This window comes from Trypanosoma rangeli, assembly GCF_003719475.1.
Source record: "Trypanosoma rangeli strain AM80 chromosome Unknown Tra_15.4_contig_00122, whole genome shotgun sequence".
NCBI lineage: Eukaryota > Euglenozoa > Kinetoplastea > Trypanosomatida > Trypanosomatidae > Trypanosoma > Trypanosoma rangeli.
In genome coordinates, this window is record NW_021705867.1 from 1 (window position 1) to 11,815 (window position 11,815).

General features: G+C 47.1%; 7 protein-coding genes across 7 annotated transcripts, besides 6 other annotated features; all 7 read right to left on the minus strand.

Moving 5' to 3' along the window:
* Positions 1–385: 385 nt before the first annotated feature.
* Positions 386–1,528, minus strand: TraAM80_04253 (prostaglandin F2alpha synthase; the record flags this gene model as incomplete). The annotated part of the gene is made up of 1 exon (XM_029381186.1): positions 386–1,528. The coding sequence occupies one exon, from the start codon at positions 1,526–1,528 to the stop codon at positions 386–388; it is 1,143 nt and encodes a 380-aa protein (XP_029238928.1).
* Positions 1,529–2,107: 579 nt separating this feature from the next.
* Positions 2,108–4,237, minus strand: TraAM80_04254 (uncharacterized protein; the record flags this gene model as incomplete). Its single annotated transcript, XM_029381187.1, has 1 exon — positions 2,108–4,237. One exon carries the CDS (start codon positions 4,235–4,237, stop codon positions 2,108–2,110), a length of 2,130 nt encoding a protein of 709 aa, XP_029238929.1.
* Positions 4,238–4,816: 579 nt separating this feature from the next.
* TraAM80_04255 (uncharacterized protein) lies at positions 4,817–5,122 on the minus strand (the record flags this gene model as incomplete). Its single annotated transcript, XM_029381188.1, has 1 exon — positions 4,817–5,122. The coding sequence occupies one exon, from the start codon at positions 5,120–5,122 to the stop codon at positions 4,817–4,819; it is 306 nt and encodes a 101-aa protein (XP_029238930.1).
* Positions 5,123–5,331: 209 nt separating this feature from the next.
* Positions 5,332–5,348: a microsatellite.
* Positions 5,349–5,430: 82 nt separating this feature from the next.
* Positions 5,431–5,967, minus strand: TraAM80_04256 (uncharacterized protein; the record flags this gene model as incomplete). Its single annotated transcript, XM_029381189.1, has 1 exon — positions 5,431–5,967. The coding sequence occupies one exon, from the start codon at positions 5,965–5,967 to the stop codon at positions 5,431–5,433; it is 537 nt and encodes a 178-aa protein (XP_029238931.1).
* A 245-nt stretch (positions 5,968–6,212) lies between these two features.
* Positions 6,213–6,236: a microsatellite.
* Positions 6,237–6,340: 104 nt separating this feature from the next.
* TraAM80_04257 (putative Bardet-Biedl syndrome 1 protein) lies at positions 6,341–8,101 on the minus strand (the record flags this gene model as incomplete). The annotated part of the gene is made up of 1 exon (XM_029381190.1): positions 6,341–8,101. One exon carries the CDS (start codon positions 8,099–8,101, stop codon positions 6,341–6,343), a length of 1,761 nt encoding a protein of 586 aa, XP_029238932.1.
* Positions 8,102–8,115: 14 nt separating this feature from the next.
* Positions 8,116–8,145: a microsatellite.
* A 243-nt stretch (positions 8,146–8,388) lies between these two features.
* TraAM80_04258 (DNA-directed RNA polymerase) lies at positions 8,389–9,351 on the minus strand (the record flags this gene model as incomplete). Its single annotated transcript, XM_029381191.1, has 1 exon — positions 8,389–9,351. One exon carries the CDS (start codon positions 9,349–9,351, stop codon positions 8,389–8,391), a length of 963 nt encoding a protein of 320 aa, XP_029238933.1.
* A 417-nt stretch (positions 9,352–9,768) lies between these two features.
* Positions 9,769–9,806: a microsatellite.
* Positions 9,806–9,829: a microsatellite.
* Positions 9,830–9,848: 19 nt separating this feature from the next.
* Positions 9,849–9,878: a microsatellite.
* Positions 9,879–9,894: 16 nt separating this feature from the next.
* On the minus strand, positions 9,895–11,364 carry TraAM80_04259 (uncharacterized protein; the record flags this gene model as incomplete). Its single annotated transcript, XM_029381192.1, has 1 exon — positions 9,895–11,364. The coding sequence occupies one exon, from the start codon at positions 11,362–11,364 to the stop codon at positions 9,895–9,897; it is 1,470 nt and encodes a 489-aa protein (XP_029238934.1).
* Between the last annotated feature and the right edge of the window lie 451 nt (positions 11,365–11,815).

Genomic DNA, 11,815 nt, shown 5'->3' on the forward strand with positions numbered 1-11,815 from the left:
CAATTTTTTTGAAGCTCCGCACCCACCCACAAACGCCCGTGTGTCGCCGAGGGCAGGCACTCTGCGTCAGAAACACGACTCGCGTCATTGTCTGTACTCAGATGTTGCTGTTAATTGCTCGGTTTTGGGTGCTCATCCCACGCAGCCGTGCACAAAAGGTGCCCCGCGAAGTATGTGTCGGATATTGACAGTTCTTGTGAGTGTTTCCCCATTGTTCTCCTTTTTTCCAGAATGTTATTAATTGCTTGCTATTTATCTCCTCCCCTCCCCCCCGTCCCATTTCCCTTTTTTTGCATTAAGGTGTTATGGGTTAATTCCAAAAGAATCGTTTTTGCTGATCCATATTACTTTTGACAAATATCTATCTTGATGAATGGTAGTCATGTTATTTTTGCTTGTATTTTGGATAATCGTTGTATCCGACTGCATCTCTTGTGTAGTAGTATTGTGGTTTCGACTCATTGAGAGGCCAGTTGTGAGTGGCTCTTTCAACAAGGTCGGGGTTAGCGATGAATTTGCTCCCGAAAGCTACTGCGTCAACTTTGCCTTGCCGTATTTGTTCGTTTGCTTCTTCAAGGCTGTAGCGTAGATTGGATATTTTGACTCCCTTGTAGGTGTCGTGGACCCACGACACAACATCGCCCTCTTGCTTACCAAAGATGTCGCCACGCAGGTAATGCAGATAGGCAAGGGACAGCGGCTCAATTTTCCTACACAGATGCTTGGTGAGAGCTTCCGGGTCGGAATCAATCAATCCGCCAGCGCTGTTTATTGGGGAAATACGGAGCCCCACACGGTCGCTTCCTACTGCATCGCACACGCTTTTGGTAATGTCGTAAATAAGTTGGCATCGTGTGTCAATCGTATTTCCGGCGTACCGAGAGGATTGGCGCTTGTTTGCGGAGTCCCGAAGAAAGCCGTCCAATAAGTAGCCGTTGGCCCCGTGAATTTCAACGCCGTCGAATCCAGCCTTGTGGACGGCGTTGATGGCCGCTTGCACAAAAAGTGGTATAATACCGTTCTGAATGTCGTTATCCGTAAGCTCCTCCGGCACACCGTACGGTTCCTTCTCACCGCTCTCACTGAAGAAAGGAGGGATCTGATGTTCAACAATGGGAAGAGCACTAGCGGCAAGCAGGCGTCCAGCAAGGGGTTCCTTGTCACTTTTTTGTTGTCGAAGTATTTTGTGCGGAAGCCCGGCTCTTCCACCGTGATGGAGTTGTAGAAATATAAGGCCGCCTTTTTTGTGCACGGCGCCCACAATCTTTTTCCACTCTTGAACCTGAGCATCGGAGTAGATCCCAGGTTCTGAGAGGAAGGCGCTGTAGTTTGGTTGAACCATCGTTGCCTCGGCAATGATCAGACCTGCAGAAGCCCGGTCCTCATAGTGTTTGAGCATTAAATCCGTCCGTGGCACGTGATCGTCTTCAGTTGCCCGGCAACGCGTCAAGGGAGCCATAACCATCCGATTGGGAAGCGTGTAGCGCCCCACTTTGAGTGGCTTCAAGAGTTCCGTGTACATGGTCATGGCAGAATAAAATACTTTGGCTGGAAAAAAATTAGGTGGTATTCGCAATTACGGCAAAAATCTACAGAAAAATACAAATACAAAAATTAAAAAAAAGGAAGAACACAGTTAGTTGGACACCATGCGCGTACAGTTAAAATAAAAAAAAACGGCAGGCACGGAGTTGAAAGCAGGCCCAACCTTTTCTTGCGTAGAGACATTCAGCTAAAGACGGTAAAGACGTCCCCTACCCAACGTCCTTCACCTCGCAGTTCGACGACATCGCCAGTGCAAGCATAGACATCAACTTGCCGCTCTGACACGTCTGGACATGCGCGCGCTCCCCGATCCCACAAGGGATGAGGGCCACCAAGTTGTCCGCAAGAGCTCTCGTTCCTCGCTGGATGACGAACTCTTTATGCGCCATGTCACAATAGCACTTCACATCTGGCGAGTGTATGCCCTTTCCTTGGGAGCAATCTGGCAAATATATATAATGCTCCCAACAATTTTGATGAAGTGTTTTTGTCCTCACCTCAGTGCAAGGCCAAATAATCCCTTCATTCCTTTTTTAACCACAGCACGGGTGAAATACCCAAACTAATGTCGTTTCCGGAGGTAGGCTGGGTTGGGTGTCATTTCCTTGTATGCATCGCTGTGAGTGGTGGTCCCAACAACGCCGTGTAGAATTCTCTTTGTAGGAGCTGTAGCATCCAACGAGGGTGGTAACAGAACACAAAAGAACTTCGGTGAGGACGTTGTTCCTGTTTTTGCGTCCAGTTCATCAAGAAACCATGCCTTGATGGTTTTAAAGTACCGAATCTTGTCCTTTGCTCCAGAAAGACACGTGGCGTGCATCGCTACCCATTTTGGGGTCTCATTGACTGGGTATGGATTCCAAAGAAAAGTTTCCAGCCCGTTCTCCAGCCGACGTGAGCGCTCAACCTTGTAGTTGCATTTCATGTTGAACTCCCAGCGTGGCAAACACCGATGTGAAACACCATGGATATGATCATACTTCATAAAAAGCCTCATTGCGTTTTGATCTGAGCTCTCATCGGTGCGAAAGGACATTGTATCCTGAAAATAGCGTAGAATGCGTTCGTTTGGGCGTACCATGTAAAGTCCCGAGTTGATGCTCAGCGGGGACTTGTTGTCACATTGATGCAGAAAATCCAGATCACTCAGCTGCAAGTAAGGCATGGGAGAGCGATTCCATGTGATGTCAAGATCCGCAAGCATAAAAGTGTATCCACGGCGAAGGATGGCAATGGCCAATCGTGGTTTCACCCAAGAGAATTCTTCAGTGACTTTACGTGTAAATCCCCTTCGTCGTGACGTGGCATTTCCAACCGTTTTTTCCTCGTTATCCGGTTCAGCAAATATGTGTGCGTTCAGGCATGGCAAACGAAAGGACAAACACAGCGACAGTGCTGCATCATCCGTGGTAGCAACAATCAGATTGCGCATCTTGGCCTTCCTCGTAAAACTGTACACAAAGTTATGTAAATGATCGCGCCAAAATATGTTAAAGACCACAACGGTGACAAACCCACTTTGGTCTGACTGAATTTTTAGCAAACCGTCTAGGTCATTGTGCCTTCCCTCGTAGGGAAAGGACGCAACAACCGAGGTATTAATCAACCATGGAGCCGAAAATGCATCAATACATGCATCCTCTTCCTCATGTAACGGAGTATGGGGCGCTCTATTCCCCAAGAAGAGATGGGAAGGAGCTAACTTTGATATCTCCACCAGTAAGGATTCTTTCCGTAATGGAAGCCGGCCATAAAAGGTGGTTGGTATTTTGTGCTGAGAGTCATCTGTGGGAATGACGCAATGACGGCATGCACACACATGAATTGGAAGCGCATCTACGTTCGAATCGGAAAGGCAATAATACTTGTACAAATGAATTCGTTCACGCACACAGACTGCAATCGCGTTTCGATGAACCAATTGAAAATGAAAGCGCCACTTTCCTACCTCCACCTTGGCGTGCCACATACTTCCGTAGGTTTCCAAGTAGTAACTCGCATTCTTTCCTCTAGTCTGTGAAAACATGGGGTCCCCATTTGCCCTTCGACCCGGTTTCTGTGGCGGCATAAATCTATCAGACACCCATCCAATCAACAGATACCAGCGATTTTGGTGTAGTAACGATGTCACCGCGTCGTAGGCACCATCGGACAACAACAACTGCAATAGGGAAGTTGCCCAGAGGGGTCGCGCCACAGGAACTCCATTCGGCGCATAGCACTGAGCAGGAGTTGCGCCTACATGGGTTTTTGTTTGTCTTTTCACGGGATCTAAAAGGGATTTATTCCGCAGTGAAGAGAGCGGAGCGCGGCTTGCGGCTCCATTGGCACAATAATACGCTGCTGGAGAGGGTTGCTCTTGAAAACCGGGACACGGCAAAGACGTTGCTCTACTCGTCATAACCCAGCGCTCGTTGCCCCCGCCACCCACTCCTGTCCATGTCGCAACCTCCTGATAACTTGTGTCACCTCCACGTGTTGTTGTCTTCACGGGGTCTTCACCGGAGCTTCCCAGGAAAAGCTCCAAAGCAAGCAGCATGGTTGCCAGTGCAACGCCTAAACAGCAGCAGAAGCACATGCAAAATGTAATTTGCAGGAAGGACGGCTGAAAGCCGCGACGTTCAGCAAACCTCATCACCATTGTATTATCACCGTTCGCTCGGCGACGCACTCGGGTTGTCCACGCAAGCATTACAGTGACTGTTTTATTGATTTATGTTCCCTCCTCACCCCGCTTCGGTATTATTATTCGTTTTTATTTGCTGCTTCGTTTCTGCCTTTCTTCTCTCCTCCCTCTGTACGTGTCTGTGTTTATGTGTGTGTGAACTCGGGGAGTGTGCGCCTACAAATCGACCATGAGGACACGCACAGGCACATGGAGGCTTCTCAAAAAGAAAGATTGCATCCCTCCACCCAGCACTGGCAGCAAAAAAAAAAAAAACGCTCAAAAAATCAATTTATTATGCACTCAAAATTAGTGCGACTCCCATTGTGCAAAAAAAAAAAAGTGACAGGGCAACTAACCGCATCTTCAACAACAAACTACCAAAGAAGAACATACGAAATAACAATAAACTTCGCTCAACGCACACAAAAAACATGCGCCTCCCCCGCATGAAGGCACCTGCATGGAAAAAGCAGAGGCCATACATCGCGCGTCTCAAGCAGAAGGCAGAGCAGTTACCAACGAATGCATTTGCTCTCTGCCCAGTATCCCGCACCATCAACGTCACCTCCAACGACGAATAAAAAGACTATCGACGCCTCGCAATTACAAATACGCTCCGTATGTGTATTCTGGATCGTTGTCACTCAAGCAACGATCGGCAATCTTCCCATACAGTACGGAGAAGGCCATCCACAGCGCGGCAAGCACAACATAAACGGAGGCCGAAATGCCATACTTGGCCCCTTCAGAAAGTTCCTGCATTTGGTTGACTTTCTTGTACACTTCGTTGCCTCTTCCTTTTTTTCTTCTTCTTTTACGTTTCCTTCTTCGTCCCTTCCACGCCAAAATCGGCCCTTTGCTACCTCGCCGTGCCACCTGGAAGTTCAGGTGCAACCACAAACAAATCATCAGGAGGAAAAGTCAACAGGCACAGTCTGGGAGCAACTCGCCTAACCCCTCCGCCTTGGTGATACCCTCGACCTCTCTCACGCAGACCCCCCCCCCCCCCGAAAAATGATCAGTGAAATCCACAACCACCGCTCCTCAACCTTCATGCTGTAAATTTGTGCATCCATTCACACACCCCAAAAACGGCAACAACAAACCGCCCGATGATTCACACACACACACACACCAGAACGATTCACAAAAAAACATAGTAAACGAACAAAAAAAAGCGGGGAAGAGAAACACCAATCTGCAGATACCCTACGGCACTACTGCCGCTTCTTGCCCTCCATGCCCGGCCTCGCTGCAGCTGAACCCGGGCCAGGCTCCAAAAAGGCGTACATGACGTATATTGCCATGATGGCGAGAGTGGAGCTTAATGCCAAAAACCCACCACAGACACCCGAATCAACGCCAAAATACGGTGCCACAACGTGCATACCAAAAAGAAGCACAATGATAGGAACTGTAAACATGGCTGCGGTTGTGATTATAAACACCTGGAACACATTTTTATGTTCAACCTTAGATAAAATGCGCATAAAGCCACGAAACCCATCTAATTTCTCATTCATTGGACGCATCGTCGCCCGGGTAAACTCTTCTCGTGCCTCCCTTGCTTGGCGCATTGTGTCCTCCGCCGTTAACTCCTCCTTCAAGAGTGTAGTCTCCACGTCCAATAGGTCATAGTACAGTGCCTTCCGAAGCTGCTCCTTTTCCTGTTCCTCCACTTCTTGCAAGGTGCGCACCGCGGGGCGGGCAACCGAGGATTCCGCAGCCTTCGCGTTCACTTCATGCTCGCTCATTTCTCTGTGCATCTATCCAACCAAAGAACTTCCCATTGTATGACCGACACAGCACTCATTTAGGCGATATAAACGGGGGGGGGGGGGGGGAATAAGAAGGCAAGAAATATAACTTCCGCGTGCACTTTCATGGAATCAGGCATAGAAACAAAATAAAAAAGAAACACAACTACCCAACCCGAAAAGGAAGCAAAATCAATATATATGTATACAAACGGAGGAAAGAGATACACCGAACCTGTCAAAATAATAATAATAATAATAATAATGACGGAGATCAACAGAGAGCCCCTCATCCATCTCCTTTCACATGCTACTTCTGTTGTGTGCATATATGTAATGTATGTTCTCGTTGACCTCCGTCTTGGTTTTTCTACATTCTCGCATCGACAATACCTGGGTCTGGTAAGTCTACCACTGCGGCCGCCAAAGGAGCAGAGGATAAACTACTCGTAACATACACAGAGACGCCCTTGTCCACAATTTCATCATCTACACGCTCCAGAAATACTTCATACGAGGAAAGAGAAGAGGGTGTCAGAAACGGTACCTCTACAATGTTTTTTGATAGCTTGCATGACGCCGAATGATGACTCAAAAGAATTGTTAAATTGTGCATGGGCCTTGCACTCACATTTTGTAATGTGATTCGCAACTTATACACCGGGCCAAGACCCTGCACAGTTGCAATCACACGCACAGTGTCTTCTCTTTGGTGTAGGTCAACCCCTCCTACCCCTAATTCACCAGCGCCGGAGAGCATTGATAGATACAATTTGGCGGTGTTCAAGCGCAATTGACAAAAATCACGTTGGAACGAACGATGTATATCTAAGCTAAACCTGCGCTCACGGTCCGCCTGGGCCACAAAAAGGCTTGTGAGTGGCGGTACAGGGATAGGTACATCCTGTTCCGCAGGTGGACCAACCTCCCGGGCCTTCTCACATTCAAATGATGCATGACGGTGCAGCAATTCTACTGCAAGAGAGCCATTTCGTAAAATAAGGATAAGCGCTGAATCTTCACGACCGTAGCGACCAAAATGCATCGCGTTTACAGCGCCATACGCCTGACTCTCGTGCACCAAAGCATTTCCCACATACACGCGAATGGCTCCATTGCTCAGCGCCACAATAATGCCTTGAGTCTTTCCAGAAACAGTTTCTGGAATGGTAACTATATTCGTTACAGGCAAAGGAAGAAAGACACACGACTGACGCTTTCCCTTCAAGGTAAAGTATGACAGTGTGTTCTGGGTCGTTGCCACGGCCACAAGGTTGTCGTAGCGAGCAATCTGTACAATTTGTCCATCCGGAAAAATAATCGAGTTGGACAATTTACCGTTCTTTATAAAATAGACACAACCGTCTCGACAGGCCAAAATAATACGATACTCAACCCGTAACGCCCCGACTGTTACAATGGAGTCAGGGACGCTAGGAAGTTTTATTTTGAGATGCACCTCTGTGCCGGAGGTCTTCAATATATAGAGATAACGATCCTCACTGCCGACCACCAGGCAGCCACGGCTTCCCACTTCCGTTCGTTGCAGCAGGATAGAACTCATGCAAGTCACGACGCTTTGCTGAGAAAGCGGGGTGTCCTTTACCAATTCTACAAACCGCTCTCGCTCCTGCGCATTGTCAGAAACCAAAAAATCGGTGGAACGCGTAGACAATTCCACTCCTGTAGCTTGCCGATCTCTTAAAATTTCGGCTGCCTCCACGACGGACATGCTGTCTCTGCGAAGTCCTTCCCAAACAGCCACATCCACGTCATCCAGTTCAACTGGGGCGATTGTAAACCGATAGAGTGGAACCATGTTTCGGTACATAAAGATGTGTGGTCCGCAAGCAACCGCTACCACTGGCCGAGAGATAACATCGTTGCTGTCCGCGTAAAACGTTGTCAGCGCTGAAGGAACAGAAAACAATCGCAACTCTTTTATAAGAGATGTTCCTCCAAACATTTTTAGACGTCGTTTTCCATCCGCGACGATCAGTTTATAATCGCCGTCGCCATGGATATCAGCAACGCAGATGCAGTTTGTAAATGCCTGAATCCCGGCAAGATGATCGCGAAAAGCATAAATCCAAAACTTTTCCATCTTGCTAGATTTGGCTGTAGAACTCATTTTGCTTCTATTTGCACACAGACACACACACACACACACACACAAAGCTAGAAGAAAGAATAATAACAGATATATTTCCTCTCTCTAGCCTGTGTCCTCTTATTGTTGTTTTGAAGCATTGAGGAAGAGATAAAGCCCCAAATATTTTACAAGCATGCTAGTATTTAAAAAAAAAAACAAACAGTGACGTTAGTAGACGGTAGAAGTGTTTCTGCAACCATGCCGAAAACAAAAAAAAAACATAACACATGTTTATCCCTCTCGCTTTCTCTTTCTCTCTATCCTTCTCAGCTATCCACACTGATAGTTGGCGTGCAAACAATCTTCTTTTCCAAAAGCCCCAACTGGTAGCAACTCGCCTTCTCATTTGCCTGCTGGGAAGGTACCACAGCAGCCGCAACATTGCAGGCCCCATCGCCACCAGCAGTGTAACCTTCAACAGCGAGGTCGTAGTAAACACCACAAATCTCCATTACCATACGTCCGCTTTTATACACCTTCACCTCCCCAACCTTGCCAGATGGGAGCCGCGTTAATGAAAATGGTGGATCGGCCTGAAAGCGGGGAAGCTGAAACCACACCAACTCACCTTCATCCGAGCGTATCGCAGGAGTTTCTACATCAATTTTATTGGCAGAAGCGTAAAGCACCTCACGTTCAAAACGCATATTAGCCCGTCTTGATCGACACAACTCCGCTTCATATTCCTTAAGGAAGGCGACACCGTCGTCCTGCGTCGTCGCTTCGACTCGTTGATCATCTCCTTCCACGGCACCCTCCCTATCACACGACTGCAAACGGGCAGGGAGTGTGCAGTCCAAAGGTGTTGGGTGATAAACAGTCATACCTGGAGTATCGGCCGTCACCTCAAGAATCTTCGACATGGTATTCGCGGAAAACTTCTCAGCCTCAGGGACGAAATATGCAGCTGCGCGTTTAGCGGCCATCTGGGTAGACTGCAAACGAGGCTGACTACGGGCAGGTGCACTGTCACCAGGTGCACCTGATGCAGCGGTGTCACCTCGCAAAAAAGGTGGTGGTTGAACACCTGCTCGAAATGGCTGTTGTTGTTGTTGTTGTTGCTGCTGCTGCTGCTGCTGAAGAGCGACCTCTTGCTGGAGACGCAAACGCTCCAACTGGAGAAGGCTCATGTCCTCCACACCATCTGCAGTTTGAGATTCATCACCTTCATCCCTGGAACGAAGAACACGCTTTGGTTTGTACCTCAGATTTGGGAGTTTAGGAGGCATATGCGCTGCCCCAGTTAGCCAACCAAGAAGAAGAAAAAAAAAACGAGGAAGTTGTGTGACTCTCTCACTCCGTGACGGTGCCGCGAGGAAAAGGGAGCAGGAGGAACTAAAAAAAAGAGGGCAAACACCAAACAGTGATGCTTTCCACGTAAAGGAGGACGGGGGAAATAAAAGCGTTGTGTGACATGCATATAGAAAGAAATACATGAGTTTTATTTGTTATTTCTCACAAGTGCCATGCTTCAACCGAGGAAATTAAGATATACACACTCACCTTACAACAAGGCAGAGGAAAAGTGGGCCAAAATGAAGCCCCAAAGAGAAGCAGTAGAGCAGAGGATACGCAGACCCATGTAGTAAAAGTTTTCTTTTTTTTCCCCCCAAGAAAACAAAAAAAATTTTTTTCCCACATGTAAATCTTCACTCTCTCCATCTCTATCTCTCTCTCTCTCTCTATATATATATATATATATGTATAGTCTCCAGTAACTCACAGGAACAACAACAACAACAAATAATAATAACAAACATTCAGTCTTTGTTCTACAGACCAAGCTCGCCATCAAATGAACTAAATCCAGCCAGAAGAAAAAGCGGATAGAACGGCTTCCAGCGAATATTGTTGCACCAGTTCCATGCACTAGTTAGTCGGCCGTCAACACAGCTACCGGCGTCATCCATATTATCTCCTCCGCTGCCATCAAAGCCATGCCGGAAAAAATCCCGTAATATGGCTTTTTTTGCATTTACTGCACCATTCCAGACCTCCTTCATGTAGGCATTGTGCTCAAAATTCTCTGCCAGGGTATCAATATGAGACACTGTCCGAAGAATAGGGATTATAATCCGTGACACCTGAGCATACTTGTCAATAAAGTGAAAAGCATTTGGCACCTGATCATCCCCCAGATGTATATAATCCGAGCCCACCCATTCTCCAAGCTCTTCTTTTGTTTGTTGTACAACCTTACTGATGGCATTGTAGAGTTTTGGGGCTGTTTGTACACGTTGGTAACCTTGGCCTGTAAAACGAAATTCGTACGGCTCATTTGGATTTAACATGTCTTCCTCCGCAATGGTCCAAAAAGAAAACATATGACGGCAAATGTTTCTCCAAAGTGAAAGGCTTTGCAAAACAAAAAAGTACTGCCGTCTGTGACTGTGAGACAATCGACTTCCATTATCGCCTTCTTCAATACCCAAATTCGTAAACTCCGTTGGTGCATCTGGTGAAAAAAACTCCTTAAGTAACTGCAGCAGCTGATTTGTACTCTCCACATTATCGTTGGCAAAGTGGTTAGCGTCGTTAAGACTACGAACAGCTATCTCCACCTCGTCAGGCGTCCGACCGGATAATTTGCTATAGTCCTTTAGGAGACTGTTCACTGTGACATCCTTGTGGCGCAGGGCCCGGTTTAACTTGCTTCTATTTTTCATGAGCGGCACAGGCGTAATACACAGGGGCATGCGCTTGTCCCGAAGTATTGACTCAAACCCCAAGGTGCGGCAGTAGAAGCCCACTGTCATCAGTTTTTCGGCCACCACGAAGCCCAACATCTCCCGTACATTTTCATTCTGAACGGCATCTTGAACCATATAAAGAAATTTTACGTAGTCCGTTCGAAGAAAGTCAGGATTCATCATTTTATATCGCCTAGACGCCTCAATCGCTAATTGGATTTCCCTTGCAAAGGGAGAGAAGTCCCTTTCCCGAAGAAGCTTTGACCCCTTTTCAACGTCCAAACCAACAATAAGACCACTAAGTGCATTCGTGATCTCTCTGACTATAATGGCGTCTCGCTTATTGCTTTTTAGTACAGCCTCATTATCAACCTTATCCGTATAGTGAGAGGCCATGATGACGCCGCGCATCAACCGCTGAATCTTACGCTCCTTCGTGTTGAGTCGGAGCGGGAGGTGGTCAGCATTGTAGATCGGCTCCGACATCAGCTCATAGTCCGCCCCCGCGTCAGAATTCTCCGAGCCGCAAAGGGAGTTCAATAAGGAATTCATCCAGTGGTATGTACGTGTGTGGTATCCACAGTGTAAGTTCTCTTTTTTTGTTGCTGTTTCCACACGCAAGCAGTACACCCTGCCTTAATTATTACTATTTCCTTTCCTGTTGCTGTTAGGAGTAAAAAAAAAAACTTGCCTAGTAGTGAAAAGGCAGTTGCTTCTTATTCCAGCGTGGTTTGCTTTCAAACACGCAGAGTGAAAAGGAAAGAGTGGGACAAGAAAGGCCACCGAAATCACAAATACCACACAAGAGGCATGATGCGGACAAGCAAAGAAAAAAAGGATGGTAATAAAGACACAGGAGGACACAAACGCTTAAATATATATAGTGCAAGGTACAGAACCACGAAGAGGGGGTGGGGTGGGAAGGAAAGAATCAAAAAAAAAAAAACACCTTTGGAATACAAATATATGATGATGATACCATTTTTTTGACTCAATTCCCCCC